The sequence below is a fragment of the Juglans microcarpa x Juglans regia genome, chromosome 4S (genome assembly GCF_004785595.1).
Source record: "Juglans microcarpa x Juglans regia isolate MS1-56 chromosome 4S, Jm3101_v1.0, whole genome shotgun sequence".
Classification (NCBI taxonomy): Eukaryota; Viridiplantae; Streptophyta; class Magnoliopsida; order Fagales; family Juglandaceae; genus Juglans; species Juglans microcarpa x Juglans regia.
This window is the reverse complement of record NC_054601.1, coordinates 10,930,283-10,945,419: the sequence shown is the minus strand read 5'-3', so window position 1 is coordinate 10,945,419 and position 15,137 is coordinate 10,930,283. Positions and strand designations below refer to the sequence as shown.

General features: G+C 35.8%; 3 protein-coding genes across 3 annotated transcripts; 2 read left to right on the top strand and 1 right to left on the bottom strand.

Moving 5' to 3' along the window:
* Positions 1-923: 923 nt before the first annotated feature.
* On the bottom strand, positions 924-2,411 carry LOC121263279 (LOB domain-containing protein 20). Its single transcript, XM_041166080.1, has 2 exons — positions 1,986-2,411; positions 924-1,391 (listed from the first exon to the last, which is right to left on the bottom strand). The coding sequence occupies exons 1-2, from the start codon at positions 2,358-2,360 to the stop codon at positions 999-1,001; spliced, it is 768 nt and encodes a 255-aa protein (XP_041022014.1). The 5' UTR covers positions 2,361-2,411; the 3' UTR covers positions 924-998.
* A 1,123-nt stretch (positions 2,412-3,534) lies between these two features.
* Positions 3,535-4,627, top strand: LOC121262556 (60S ribosomal protein L22-2-like). Its single transcript, XM_041165077.1, has 2 exons — positions 3,535-3,856; positions 4,317-4,627. The coding sequence occupies exons 1-2, from the start codon at positions 3,624-3,626 to the stop codon at positions 4,459-4,461; spliced, it is 378 nt and encodes a 125-aa protein (XP_041021011.1). The 5' UTR covers positions 3,535-3,623; the 3' UTR covers positions 4,462-4,627.
* A 3,318-nt stretch (positions 4,628-7,945) lies between these two features.
* On the top strand, positions 7,946-9,836 carry LOC121262554 (pentatricopeptide repeat-containing protein At3g62890). Its single transcript, XM_041165073.1, has one exon. The coding sequence runs from the start codon at positions 8,065-8,067 to the stop codon at positions 9,781-9,783; it is 1,719 nt and encodes a 572-aa protein (XP_041021007.1). The 5' UTR covers positions 7,946-8,064; the 3' UTR covers positions 9,784-9,836.
* The last annotated feature ends 5,301 nt before the right edge of the window (positions 9,837-15,137 follow it).

Genomic DNA, 15,137 nt, shown 5'->3' with positions numbered 1-15,137 from the left:
AGATCCATTTTCAACCCTTCAAATATATATATATATATATACACACACGGAACGGCCCCAAGTGCGTTAGTTCCGGGGTGCAACTGACATAATAATTTAAATAAAAAAAATAAAAAAGTCATTAACTTATTTGTTTGGGAAAATAAAATACAAGATTAAAGAAAGACAAAAAATAAAGATTAAAAAAATCTAAATTTTAGCAAAGTATGAGCATTGGTCTACGTCTATATTGGATTATCTATTTACTCTTTATATAATAATAAAATATTATTAATTTAATATTTAGCACCTTTTGGTAAAATATGATCATTAATTAAATTATACAAGAGAGCTACACATCAAATAGTCAAGGATTTTAAGGACCTTTTGGTAAAATATGATCCTTCATTAAATTCTATAAATGAACTACATATCAAATGGTCAAAAGTTTTAAAAGTCTTTTAGTAAAACAGGATTTAAAAGAAAAATAAAAAAAAATTAACAGAAAAATAATAAAAATTACTATTCACAATTAGAAAGCCTCTTATTATAATAAAGTAGATGTGGGTTGTTGAGAGAGGAGCGCTAGCTCAAGGTTCTCTAGAGAGAGGCTCGATCCGGAAGGAGTCCTACAAACAGCTCCTGCTTGAAAGCAAATGCATCAACTCTTTTGATATTCTCTAATAATAAATTCTAGTTATTCTCAACAGTAACTGGGGATTATTCCTAATTATCACACTCATAACATTTATTAAATATCATCTTTTGGTTGCATAAACTGTCAGTCAACTCCCTGCATGTTTCTGCCGTGCCTACTTGTTCGTAACATTAAGTGATCCCTAAGCTAGCTATATATATATATATATATATATATATATATATATATACCATTGGAAACTCACGATTCTTTATCCCATTGACATACATATTTTACGGCCAGAACGAACACTAACATACATATGTATAGATGGTTAAAGAAAGTAAGTCTTCTGTATTGAAAATAAGACAATTGTACGATGTCAACTCAGGTGAAGAGTTTTATTGACGAAAACGGGTGGAATCCGGCTCTCTTCCTCATATTCTTCCTCATCCTGGGAAGGTCTTGAAAGCGGTCGTGGTACTAAAGGGTCTAGGCTTTGGGAGGATATTGGAGCAGTAGTATCCCCTGCAAGGTCGAATTCTGTGGTGGTGAAGCCATTGATATTGTTGACAAGGTTAGTGGAAGCAGAAGAATTGTTGGAGTAGTCGGGTTGCAGCACTGTTTGAAAGTCACGCTGTTCATGTTGTTGTTGCTGTTGATGCTGCTCCTCATGCGCATGCTGATGTGAGTTTTGAATGGCATTTGCGAATGCAAACCTACTGTTTATGAGCTGAGTTTGCACCATTGCCAGCTCCGCTTGCAATGATGCCACCTGGAGATCATATAACATGACCAGTTTTTCTTTGTCAGTTTATTCTGTTTTAGATTACATATACTTCACCTTTCTAGTTATATTTCATAGAGAATGTATATACGTAATGATCTGGGCCAATTAGTTAGGTCTTGACCAGCATTAATCAGCCAATCATGAGCTCCATCAATTAAAATAATTGTATTAATCTAGCTCTTTCTCACACGCGCGTATAATATATATGAAATCACCACTTATCCTAAAAATTTATGTAAAGTTGAAATTCAAATTCAGAATATCTATTTTAATATTATGTAAAATCACCACTTATCTTAAAAATTGAAATCCATAGAAAAATGTAAATTTAATTATTTATATTTATTTTAATATATATATATGTATGTATGTATGTATCCGCGCATGCATTCCAGTGATCTGATTGTATTAACTATTTTGTTTGATTTACAAAGTTGATCAGATCAGTACCATGCGATAACTATAAAAATTATTATCATTTTGAAGATTAATTAAGAGAATGGTTTTGTGAAAACTATATATTTAGAGTTGTCAGGCGTATCTAGTTATTGTAAGTAAAGCAATCTGAGAAAAATATACCTGCTGTTGTAAAGCTAGTATGGTGGAAACACAACCGAAAACAGGATCGGACAACCTCGCCTGAGCTTCGTACGAGATTGTAACCACAGCATCGTGTCTCCGGTTCACTGGGACATGCACTAAGAGCTTAGACACGTTGCTTGCTCCGAACACCTTGTGCACTGCTGCAAACCGCGCAGCTCCTTGGTCTGAGCCGAAGTGGGGTGCAAAAATACACCCACTCACGCACTTCCTCCTCAAAAACTTGCATGCTCCGCATGGAGCCGCTGCTGCTGAAACGGCCGGCTCTACCTCTGCCGGTGCCAAAGCTCGCTTTCCCATTCCCTTACGTCGAGTTCCAGATGTAGTACTGTCGTCACCTTGTGGCTCGGCCATGGGAATATATAGATCAGTCGACGACGTTGCTGGTTTAATTTGATTGAGCAAAAGAGAAAGGGGGTGGGATTGCTGCTTATATGTGAAACGGATGAGTGCACGTTAGTCTCGTGAAAAGGTACTTGCAAGGTGAAATAGGTGAGCTTCTCTTTGAGAGAGAGAGAGAGAGAGAGAGAGAGAGACGTTATGGTTGGTAAAGAGGGAGAATGAGTGAAACGGGAAGAGTCTGGTGTGAGGGATGCACGTACGAGCAAAGAGGGTGACAGTAAACGCTTAATGATTTAATATTCGTGTTAGTTTGTGAGTTTTATACGAGGAAATTAAAATTTCTTTATCTATTTTCGAGATATATATTATATATATATATATATATAACTAACAGTACTGAGTACTCTACATATCAGTTAATATGGTAAGAAATTAACTTAAAAAAAGGTTAATTGTCCATTAATTAGGTTGTGTGTGTGTATATGTACAACGTGAAATATAGGTAGTGTATGAAACGTGAATAAGGTTGTCATCTTGGCAGGGCACAAGATTTGTGGTGCGCTTGCCGCTTGGCGTGTGTGATGACGCATGATGTTGTATATATATATCATGTATATTAACCAGTCTTGCACATTATTCGTACCGTAACAAGAATAAATTACTTTCCTTCCTTAAAACCAATTAGTTCGCTAATTCTTTTTTATTTATTATTATAATTTTAAATTGTACCCCATGATTTTATTCATAAGTTTCAATACTACTTGCAGCGGAAGATCGATCGTCACTACAAGAGATTGAGTTTTTTGCAATGGATTAATTTTGTTGCTATTAGTCGATTTTTTAATGCAAAGAATCGAATGTAATAATTTGCAAAACTCAATTAATGCAAAGAAATATAGTGTATTTTTTACTGCAAGGTTTTGGAACCGTTGCAAGTTTAGACTGGTTGAGATAAGGCTATTCAAGCAACATTCAAGTATGCATTTTAACAAGTAAATAATACAATATATCCATGAATCGGGCTGAAAGTCGGGCCTTGTGGGCAGGTTTGGAGACTTGTCACCTATCTGTCAACCATGGCTTAGAAGTTTATAACAGTTCCCAGCTTCGGCCCAGCCCAAGAAAATATCCGACGACGTCGTTTTAGATAACCAAAAACCCTAGATAGGCAGGCACGAGTCACGACAGTGCTTTCTGTGCTTTCTATCTTTCACAGCCAAGCTCGTGTCGTCTCCCTCTCTGGATAATACCGGGCAGTGAAGAGTCGCAGCGAAAATGAGCCGTGGGGCGGCAGCGGTGGGGGCAAAGGGGAAGAAGAAGGGAGCGACGTTCGTGATTGACTGCGCGAAGCCGGTGGAGGATAAGATCATGGACATCGCCTCCCTGGAGAAATTCCTTCAGGAGCGGATCAAGGTTGGAGGCAAGGCCGGCGCTCTAGGCGAATCCATCACCGTCACCCGAGACAAGAGCAAGATCTCTGTCACCTCTGATAGCAACTTCTCCAAACGGTATGCGTATACGCAGAACTCAGATTGTTGGACTGTGCTTTGTAGTTGTAGCGTAGTATCAATAACCTTATTGTTTGACTGCGATGTTCGTTTAATTGGTTCAGTTTTAGTTTCGTAGTTTCATTTTTTTCTCAAATGGCTGCATGGTTCGTAAATTTTCCTATTTGTTTTGGATAATGCAATTTTAATTCCACGCCGGAGTTAGGAAAACTGAAGGATCTAGCGGTTGTAGACATTGAGACGGCAAAATCGTGGATTTAGGCCTAATGATTTTGTCTTTGGAACTCTATAATAGTTCCTAACAAATGCTCTTTTTTCTGTTCATCTGTGTGCTGAAATAGTAGTTTTTTTTTTTTTTTTTTTTGAGTTGTGAAGCTTTGTACCTGCGTATTGTGTCTATAACATGCGTAACTCTCCATTCTTTTTCCCACCTAGGTATGACTTTTAGTGTGTTTCTCAGGTACCTTAAATACTTGACTAAGAAGTACTTGAAGAAGCACAACGTGAGGGATTGGCTTCGCGTGATTTCTTCCAACAAGGACAGAAATGTTTATGAATTGAGATACTTCAACATTGCCGAGAATGAGGGCGAGGAGGAAGATTGAAGACTAGTATTTTTGTATTGTGTCACCATCTATTAGCACGCTTGGTTGATTTAGTAGGTGGGATTGTTTGGTGTTTTACTTCTAGTCTGTGTTATCCTCGATGCAATTTGTGTTTGTTTTTGGATTTTGGTTATGATAAGTGATGGTTATTATGAGTTTCATATAATTGCTTTGGTTTTGTGGCCATTAATTCATAGTGCTGCACGTCTCACTTTTCTGCCTCCAAGTTGTCATTTCAATCAAGTAGTTGATGTTTTGGTGCATATGTTTTATCCCCTTTGATGAATATTGTCTATTGTCTACTTCTCCTTCATGTCTTGTTTAAACTTGTCTTGCTTAGATGTCTCTTTGCCACATTGGCAATAACAGGAGAGGAGCGATTTTCTTTTTTATTCGATGTGCATTTTAACTTGTGTGGCTGGTGGAAAAACTTGTAGTTTTAGTAAACATATTGTGTGTGATGATGATGATCAGTCGAATGCCAGTCTTCCATTTTTGGGTTCTTATATGTGTTTGGTTTTTGGTTTGTTGTGATTGGGAGCACTTAGGTTTATTTGGTCGCCTTTTTATTTAAGGCATCCTTAATGTGAATTTGTTTTATGAGTGAGTGGATTTCTCGTGTGTGGCATGGCATTATGCAGAGAAAGGACAGCGGGGTAAGCACTGTGTCATACATAGTGGGCATTAGGAGTGTAAACTATCCGAGTTCGAGCGAGTAGTGGTAGTCAAGTCTTATTCGTTTAATTTTAATACGCACATGAGTTGAACTTGAGCTTATTACAGACCAATAAGTTTATGTTTACGAACAGTTCATTTATTATTCGAGCTAGTTTGAGCTTATTTACAAGCTACTTTCTTTTAATAAGATAGATTCTTTGTATTATATCTTGTAATTTTATATACTTAGATATTTTTATCATTATAAATACTTAAGATATTTTTGTCATCATAAATATAAGTTTATATGAGTTTATAAGTGTTAAGTTGAGTTTTATGCGAGCTACATTATAAATTTGTATTTGTAAATGTCCCATTAAATGAATGAAACGAGTCGAGCTCGTATTTGACTGAGTTAATTTTGAGCGGCTTGTTGAGTTGTCTGATTTATTCACAGTTCCAGTGGGCAACATAGGAAGGGCATATTAGATCTTGTAGTGTGATTTTGTACCCGGAAGACTATAGGTAAACTTCTCCCTATAGGCATTATAGTTGGATGACAAGGTATCCGGATGCCCTCCGGCTGGCTTTCCAAGGCAGGAAACTATCCAGGACCCATACGCAATGCAGCAAATAAGAAAGACGTGTTCAGTGGCCTAGGAAGGATTGAAGGTAGGGGTGTGGATCCCCATTTTTAGGGTTTAAACCCGGGCGGATATCCGAATTTTAGCCTGTTTTAAAATTGGATATCCAGATTGTAACCGGATTTTATATACGGTTTTTTATTTTTTATTTTTTTTGAAGTGTTAATTTTTTGAAAAAAAAAAATTTAGCACTTTTTAAAAGACTTTTTATAGCCTTTATGTTTATTTTTTTATATAATAAAAATTTTTATAGGCATTTTAAAACTTTTATTGCCCATTCAAATTTTTATAAAACAAAATAAATAATAATAGACATCAACACACAATACTACTACATATTACATTGTTTACATCACAATATAAAACATTAATTTTACACGAACAAATCTATGAGTTTTACACTTCAATAAATGGGGTTTATTCTTATTCACATCAAATAATTGGGTTTCAGGAAGAACTCCTGTGCTTTTGTTTCAAGCATCTGACTAAGCGATTAACCCTGTTAATTTAAAAGTTGCATAAAAACAATAGAGATTTATCAATTTAAAATCATGTGAAGTTTTAGGAATTAAACTGAAGAAGATTTCTATGATTTCCTTACCTGTTAATCTTCGATGGGATATTAGTATTAGTTGAAAAGATGGAAGGCCCCTCAAAAAAATAAGTGTTTACATCGTGATTCGTACGTTTTTGAGTCAGGTTCTAGCAACTCGGGTCTTTAAAGCTAAGCCTACGAAAACGAAGAAGAAAGCAGATGATAGAGGGCGGCCTTGGAGTCGGAGAGTCTCTGATGTCAAAATCAGTAGAGTATTTTGGAAGTTTGTAAATAATGAGAGTCTAGAGAGTTTTTTTGTACCTGAGAATTGCTATTTATACCGGGAGTCTAGGGGGATAGATCGTGCCTACCTCTATGGAGTCTACGTATTTTTTATTGTTCATTTTGTTAGAGTCCTTTAAATGTGGCGTGCCTATGCTACGACATCATTAATGTGGCATGTTGCTTGGGTAGTAGTGCCATTAATGAGGCATGGTTCCCCGATTTGCTTTACTCTGCTAGTGTCTTCGATGGTCTGTCCATATTCTCCGTCTTTCCCTTTCTACCCTATACGAGTCCCCATAAGCGAGATGCGGTTGAATGGTGCCAGTCTCGTTTATCTCATCAACAATCATTGCTTACTTTTCCTTGTAGACGAGTTGCTTCGTGGGTAAATTTGGGCCCTAAAGTTAGACATTGAGATGAAATTCATTACTCTCGACCGAACGTCTGGTGGGCTTATGAGGGGAAATTCCATCACAAGAAGGAAAAAATATCAACAAAAAAAAAACAGATTGAAGGGACATAGGAGCTAGCTACTCGTGTTCATAGGTTGAGAGAAAGAGAGAGAGAGAGAGAGAAGAATCTCCAGGCGGCTGTCCTAATCTTCACACATCTATCTGCTTGGATGATCTTCCTTCTCATTTCATGCGGCACAAATGACTACCTTTTCATGCGCAATGCCTCTGCTTTTCTTTGGGAAAACAACACCTGCAGATCCTCCTCCAATATTTCCTCATCCAGCCTTGCGTCCGTGAACCAATTTGTGCATTAAAAAAAAAAAGAAACCCCACTCTTCAGGAGGTTAATTTTCTGTCACGTATGTCTCTGAGCATTTGTATATATTTTTTTATATAATCGTAAATTCACTATGAGATAAAGAAGCCATTCTTGACAACTTCGTCAATTTTTTTTTCTTAAAAAAATCCGGTTACAGATAACTGGTTAAATAATCAGATTTATACCAAATCCGGTTTAATCGTCCGAATTCATCCTGGAACGAAAAAAACAATCCGGCCGATTGTACACCCCTAATTGAAGGACTGATTGTATGCAAAGTTTCGCGAGTGGCTTGGGCGAAGGAGCCGAGGGTCACTCTTAAGTTTATTATTTCTTTACTTGATTTAGATCAGGTGAGATCTGGATATAATGTGGTGTAAAATGTTGGGGGTGAAAAAGTTATTCTATATACAATCGTAAATTGTGTAACCGTCGTATAATCACTTTTAAAATGAGTGAGATCAATTATTAAAAAATTAATTTTTTTTATGTAAGTGTTATATTTTATTCATTTATTTTTAAATAAATACGCCATAATTACACAATTCACTCGTCTTTTCTCATATTTTAGGAGGTATCTTTGTCTGTTTGTCTATGGCGTCAACATGATACATAAAAAAGAGGACAGCTATTTAAGGTTTCTACGACCATATATAAAGAAGAGGAGCAAAACACATTGTATCAAACGGCTCGTACGGTTTCGCACCAATGCGAGTTTGCACAAAGCTCATATCTTCTACGCACCCTACTCTTCATCTTGCCTATCCAACTGTTGAATCCTTCATCTGGAACACTCTCATTCGAGTCCATGCCCAAGCTGGGTCTCGGCCGGAGGTCCTAACCCATACACCACTCTCCGTCTTTTTCCGGATGCGCTTCCATGGAGTCGAGCCTGACTTCCATACCTTCCCTTTCCTTCTCCAGTCCTTCAATTCTCCAATTCACCTCCACTCAGGAAGACTAACCCATGCGCAAATTCTCCTCTTTGGGCTCGCTAACGACCCGTTTGTTCAAACGTCCCTTATCAACATGTACTCGTCCTGTGGGGATTTGGCGTTCGCACGTCAAGCATTCGATGAGATTTCCCAGCCCGATTTACCGTCTTGGAACTCGATCATTAATGCAACGGTTAAAATGGGCTTGATTTGTATTGCAAGGAAACTGTTTGATGATATGCCTGAAAGAAATGCGATATCTTGGACTTGTATGATAAATGGATATGTGAGGTGTGGTTATTATAAAGAAGCATTGGCCTTGTTTCGTGTGATGCAAACGGTGGGAGTCGATGGAGTTAGGCCTAATGAGTTCACCATGTCGACTGTGCTTTCTGCTTGTGGACGGTTGGGTGCACTTGAGCATGGAAAATGGGTTCACGCTTATATTGGCAAATGTGGGATGGAAGTTGGTGTGGTGTTAGGGACTTCGCTGATAGACATGTATGCTAAATGTGGGAGTATTGAGAGGGCCAAATGGATATTTGATAATATGGGTTCTTGTAAGGATGTGATGGCTTGGAGCGCTATGCTTTCAGGATTGGCCATGCATGGACATGCCAAAGAATGCCTTGAATTATTTAAAAAGATGATAAATCATGGGGTGAGACCTAATGCTGTAACCTTTTTGTGTGTTCTTTGTGCTTGTGTACATGGAGGCTTGGTGAGTGAAGGGAAGGAGTATTTTAGGAGGATGAGCGAGGAGTTTGATATTACTCCCTTGATCCAGCACTATGGTTGCATGGTAGACCTTTATGGAAGAGCTGGTCTTATTGAGGAGGCATGGGTTTTGATCAAATCTATGCCTATGGAGCCTGATGTGCTGGTGTGGGGAGCTCTACTTAGTGGTTCAAGGATGCATGGGAACATTGAAACATGTGAGATTGCCCTTAAAAGAGTAATTGAGCTGGATCCCACAAACAGTGGTGCCTACGTGCTTCTATCCAATGTGTATGCAAAAATGCGAAGGTGGGCAGACGTAAGGCACGTGAGAAATGTTATGGAGGCAAGGGGGATCAAGAAAGTTCCTGGCTGCAGTTCGGTTGAGGTGGGAGGTGTACTTCATGAGTTTTTGGTGGGAGATGATTCTCATCCAGGAACCAGAGAGATCTATGAGATGCTTGACGAGATTATGAGTAGGTTGAGGATGGAGGGTTATGTGGGAAATACTAAAGAGGTGTTGCTTGATTTGGACGAGGAAGGAAGGGAGTTGGCTCTATCCCTTCACAGCGAAAAGCTGGCCATTGCATTTTGCTTTTTAAAGACGAGTCCAGGTACCCCAATTCGAATTGTTAAGAACCTGAGGATATGTAGTGATTGTCATGTTGCAATAAAGATGATATCTAGGGTGTTTAACCGAGAGATTGTGGTTAGAGATTGCAATCGATTTCACCATTTTACAGGTGGATTATGCTCTTGCAAAGACTACTGGTAGATTGATAGGAAAATTCTAGCTCTAGTTTATTGGAATTTGAAATCTTCCTTCAATGGGCCACATGGGGAAAGCATATTCTTTGTTACTAACGTATAGCATGGAAAAAGTAAAACAGTACAATATTTTTTTTAAAGGTAGCACTTGCATAGACCATTGGCAATGGTGTAGCCAAATGTAAATGCAAAATCACATGTTTTGGAGGTTGCCTATGCCATTCAAGAAAGACTCACATTAAATTATGCATCTTTTAGCCAAAATAATAATAAATATTATTTTATTATTATTTTTTCCCCTAAAATTATATATATATATATATATTTTTTTATATATATTTTGCGATTAAAACTCTCTACATAAGATCTATAATATACACCAATTTCATCAACTTAAAATGATAATCTGTGCCGCCAACACCAATTTCATCAACTTAAAATTGAATATCAACTAATTTCAGAAAGTTGTCTACAATACAAAGTCCATGTATCAAAATCAATGACATTCCATTACATTACATGAATATATATAGATATATACACACACCATACGAATGTCATGTATCAAAATCCATTATCATGTAACCAGCAACCAACTTCGAAGCAGTAACCAACCAGCAACAATAAAACTCCAATGCAACCAACCAGCAACTCCAACAAGTCCAATACAATAAAAAACCAGGAAGTCCAGTACAAAAAATAAAACCCAGCCGATCCACAAGCAAGGCAAAAAATATGTCACCACATAGTAAAAAAAGTTACAAAATCACCCACATTACATGGGTTTCAATTTTTTTTCCTTCTAATAAGGTTTATTTCCCAATTTGTCTAGATGATAACAAAAACTTGATTAAAAGCAAAAAATTGAAACCCATTAAAAACAAACTGAAATCCTCCCTAAAAATAGAAAATTGAAACCCTAAATTCATCCCTAAAACCAAAACCCTAATCTAGATTAAGCAAAGCTTCCAAATAACAATTACAATAAACTGAAATCTATGTAATAAAAATTCCTATGAAAACTAGAGAAAAAAAGCTTTTTTTTTTTTACCCTAGCTATCGATAGAGAACATCAAACAAGCAAGTGTTTTGGGAGGGGTGATGAACAGCAACGTCAATGGAGGAAGTGCAGCGTCCTCGTGGGAGACTGAAAACCTGGAAATCATAACAGAGGATTAGAGTTTTGGGAGGGAGAGATAGAAAACTTCACTCGGCTAGAGAGAGAGAATGAAGAAATAGAAAATAGAGGGAGAAAATCATACCTAAACCGTCGCAAGATCCGTCAAGATTGTGTGGAGGTTACGTCGTTCACCATCAAGAGAGAGAGCTGTGTTATGAACCCAACTAAATTGGGCCGGGATTGATGGGCCTCCTACTTGTTAGTATCCTTTTGTTTTAAGTTGTTTAGTGCACATGAGCCTAGTTAATGTTTAGTTACAATTGGCCCATGGCCTTAGTTTGCTGTTGTTGGATTAAGTCATCCTCTTCCATTATATGTAGAGGGGAGAGGGTCATTGTGGGGCATTTGGAATTTAGAAAATATTCTGAATGTGTGTTCTCATTTTTGAGGAATTGGGAGCCTCGAATACCTCAAGGCGTAGTCATTATCTTCATCTTTCTTGTTCTTGATTATTCTTTTATTGTCTATATTACTGTTCATTTCACTAGGTTCCTTGCAAGGTGCGAGGGTTTGTGGAGAGAAGGGTTTATCAGGTGTGAGGAGAAAAAGAAAAGTCGAGAGAAGAGAAAAAAATAAAGTCGCTAGGTGAGAGAGAGAGAGCAAGTGGGAGGAGAGAGAAAAAAATTAGTAAAATAAAGGAAGAATGGTGAATAGTAGATATGAAAAAATGTAGAAACATTGTTCATAGTAAGTAAAAAATTTACATATGACTAATCAAATGCATTAGAAAAAGTGGGATTGTTAGCTAAATATGTGTTTACATTTGCATTTGGCTACACCAATACCAAGAAAAAGTAGGATTTTTTTTTTCCTTGTGAGGGGCAACACATCTAAATGAGAAGCAATAGAGTTACAAATATTTTACAATTCTATAATAAAATAATATTTTTTTAATTAAAACGAGTCAAGTCAAAAGCTTTGTAAAGTTCGGGATATTTTGACACATCAGGCTCGTAATGTTTTTAATTTACTCAATAAATTCTTGAAGATAAATTTTCATATATCATCTAATCATAATTATTTGTATAATGTTTACTCAAACTTAATTTTTTTAGAATTAAAATCTAATTTAACTTTGGAGGGGCTAATTCATTATAAATAAATAATATACAGAAATTATTTAGAAAAATGAACAACACATATAGAGGATTTATAAAAATTTATAGTGATGCTAGGTTGCCGCCTAGCGGTGACCGTTGAGCGTGCCGCTTAGGCAAAATTCATCTTTTTTATTTTTTTTATTTTTTCTTTTCACATTTTTTTAACATTTTTAAAAAGTAAAAAAATATCAATATACTAATAGTCACTTCTTTAATCAGTAAGTAAAAAAAAATTAAAAAATTAAAAAAAATTAACTGTATAAATGGTCAAAGTAAGGGAGCAAAATGAAAACGCGTACTAACATTATTAAAAGTTTTATGGGGTCCCCTAATATATAATGAAAAATTATACACAACTTCATACTATTCACACAACTTCCACATACCACACTTTTTTTAATTTTTATTATTTTTTTCTTTTATCAAATATTTAATATATGAATATAAATAGAAGAATTGAATTAGTTTAGAAAGAATAAACTCAAAATAAATTTTAAAAAAAATATGAAAAATTAAAAAAAATATAATATATAGAGGTTGGAGAGATTATATAGTATTGCTCATATATAATTTGAGTCCGCTCGAATACACAAGACAATAGCGTTGACGAGAAGAAATGAAGATATGGTGGAGTATCTTTTAGCCAAGAAAGTAATCAGTAAGACCCGAAGGACGTACCTTGGGTATGGAGTCATTGTCGAGTAAAGTATAGCCGTGAAGGGTGCCGTTGGCTTATTACTGCGAACAGAAGTAAACAAAAAGCAAATCACATTTTTGTTATTACTGTTCACTATCATGGCCATGTTCTTCATGTGGTTTAGAGAGGTTTTTGGCCATTCTCTGATTAGCATCACGCAACAGCTAGCTGTGTGATGCTGACTTTGTCAAAAATCTCAAGCGATGATAGGGATGTATTTAGCTTTTTATGTGATATTTTCACTGTATCTAATCATTTTGAATAGGGAATTGTTCAAAAATAGCATCAAATAAATAATGACGTGGCAAAATATTAGTAGAGAAAAGGGATAAAAAATTTAAAAGACTCTACTCAACCTCCGGTTCTTGTATCGCACTCCACACTCCTGATGTGGCAAACCCGGTTCCTTACCGGTTCATTGCTTTCTTCAAGATTTTAACTTCTCTCTCGCTACTCACACTTCTCCCCTTCTCCCCCCTCTCCATCATCTTGAAAATGAGCACCCCAATCACTTCTCACTACTATTCTCCCCTGCCATCATCCCGAAAACGAGTCCTACCCTCATCCCAACCAGCAACGCTCCTTAGCATGCCGACGCCACTCACTCTAGCCAACAAAGCTCCTCAGCAGGCTGATGCCCCTCACCCTAACTACAGTTCTCTCTCCCTTAACCCAGATCTGCCTCCAGACGTCACGGGCCAAGCTAGATCTCTCGCATGGACACCAAGTCACCAACCCAAATTGCATGGTATACTATTCGAAAAGGTTGATTTTTTATAGATCTCGTGTAATTTTTTTGCACGTACGAAAGTGCAAAAGCTGTAAAGAAGCCATGGAGGTGTTCATGTAAGGAAGCTTGCTTTTTTTTCTTCTCTTTTTTTTTTCCCTAGGTGGGGGGCAAAAGCAAGAGGAAGTCGTTCTTGAAGCAGAGTTCTGATGGAGATTTTGGCAAAAAAGATGACTTCTGATTGTGGATTTACAAAGGAGACGACAATGGATCCAGATTCATCCACAACAATTTCTAGTATCAAATTGTTCCACAAACTAAAGAACAAAGGATTTATTTGTTAATAAGCCAGCAATTAGAAAGAACAAAGGATTACAATTTCTAGAAATTACGACTGGTTGTGTTGATTTATCTAGTTGATTTTTTTTTTTTTTTTTGTAATTTCTAGTATACAACTGATTTGCAAAAAAAATTACACGAGACCAAAATAAATCCGCACGTCCCAATCCAACGGGCGTTGGATGATTTCTACTATTTTCTCTCTTAAGATTTTTGAAGAAGTGAAGAAGAACACGCCCGTGAACAGTAAACAGCTGTGTAGCAAAACTCAAAAAATTCTCTCTAAGTTTGGAGGTTCTGAAGTGAAACATGTAACGGTGTCTGAAAAATACAGTCAGACTTCGTGTTTTTTTGCATGTTTCTCACTTTAAATGATAAAGGGAAACAGAAAAAACGTGAGAATTATAGGCAAAATTCCAGCCTTACTGAGCATGCATATTCTGAAGGTCTGTCTTTTCATATCAAATCAAACCAAAATGTCCAAGTTTCTTTGTCTCAATCTGACTTTTGATAACAGCTTTGGTATGCCCTTCTCCTTCTCGTTTACGAACGAAAAAAAAAAAAAAAACTCCAACGGGCAACAGCTTTGCATGTTGAAGAATAATTTTAGGTTGTCTGTGAATAAGGTTTAAGTATATTTATAATAAATGAATAATTATTTTTTATAAATCAGTTTTATGAGATAAGTTAAATTTATAAATTTCTTCGTAGCCAAATTTTGAGTCTTGATGAGAAATAAATTAAATAAAAAGAACAAAATTTGGGGTTACTTATAGAACTAAGTATTTAGATTTTCAATCATTTATTAAAAAGAAAAAAAGAGGAGGCTATCTGAATTTTCAATGTATCTCAAAAAATGCTAAGTGACATACTTAATATTATATATTAATCAATAAAGAAATTCACACAAAGCATTTTTATGCCAAGTTAGCAATTTAATAAATAAATAAATAAACTTTAAAAAATGTATATGTTACTTTTTTCTCTCGTTTTTAGGAATATTTTTTTCCTATTTTTTTTCAATTTTTAATGCTGTTTTTGGTATTTTTAATGTCTTTTATTCAAGAAAAACTTTTTAAATACTATTAATAATTTCTTTAAAAACAGTAATATGTTCAAATAGTGAAAACAGTCTATGTATTTAACATTTTTCTTATAATTTTATTTATAATTTTACGTTTAAGATTGATTTGATCAATTTTTTTTTTAATTTAAATTTTAAATTTAAACTTGAAACTTCATCATCTTTAACATATAATTAATACCTGCAAGTGAGTAAAAATTGAAGTAAAATTTTTCATGTAATTATAAAAACATA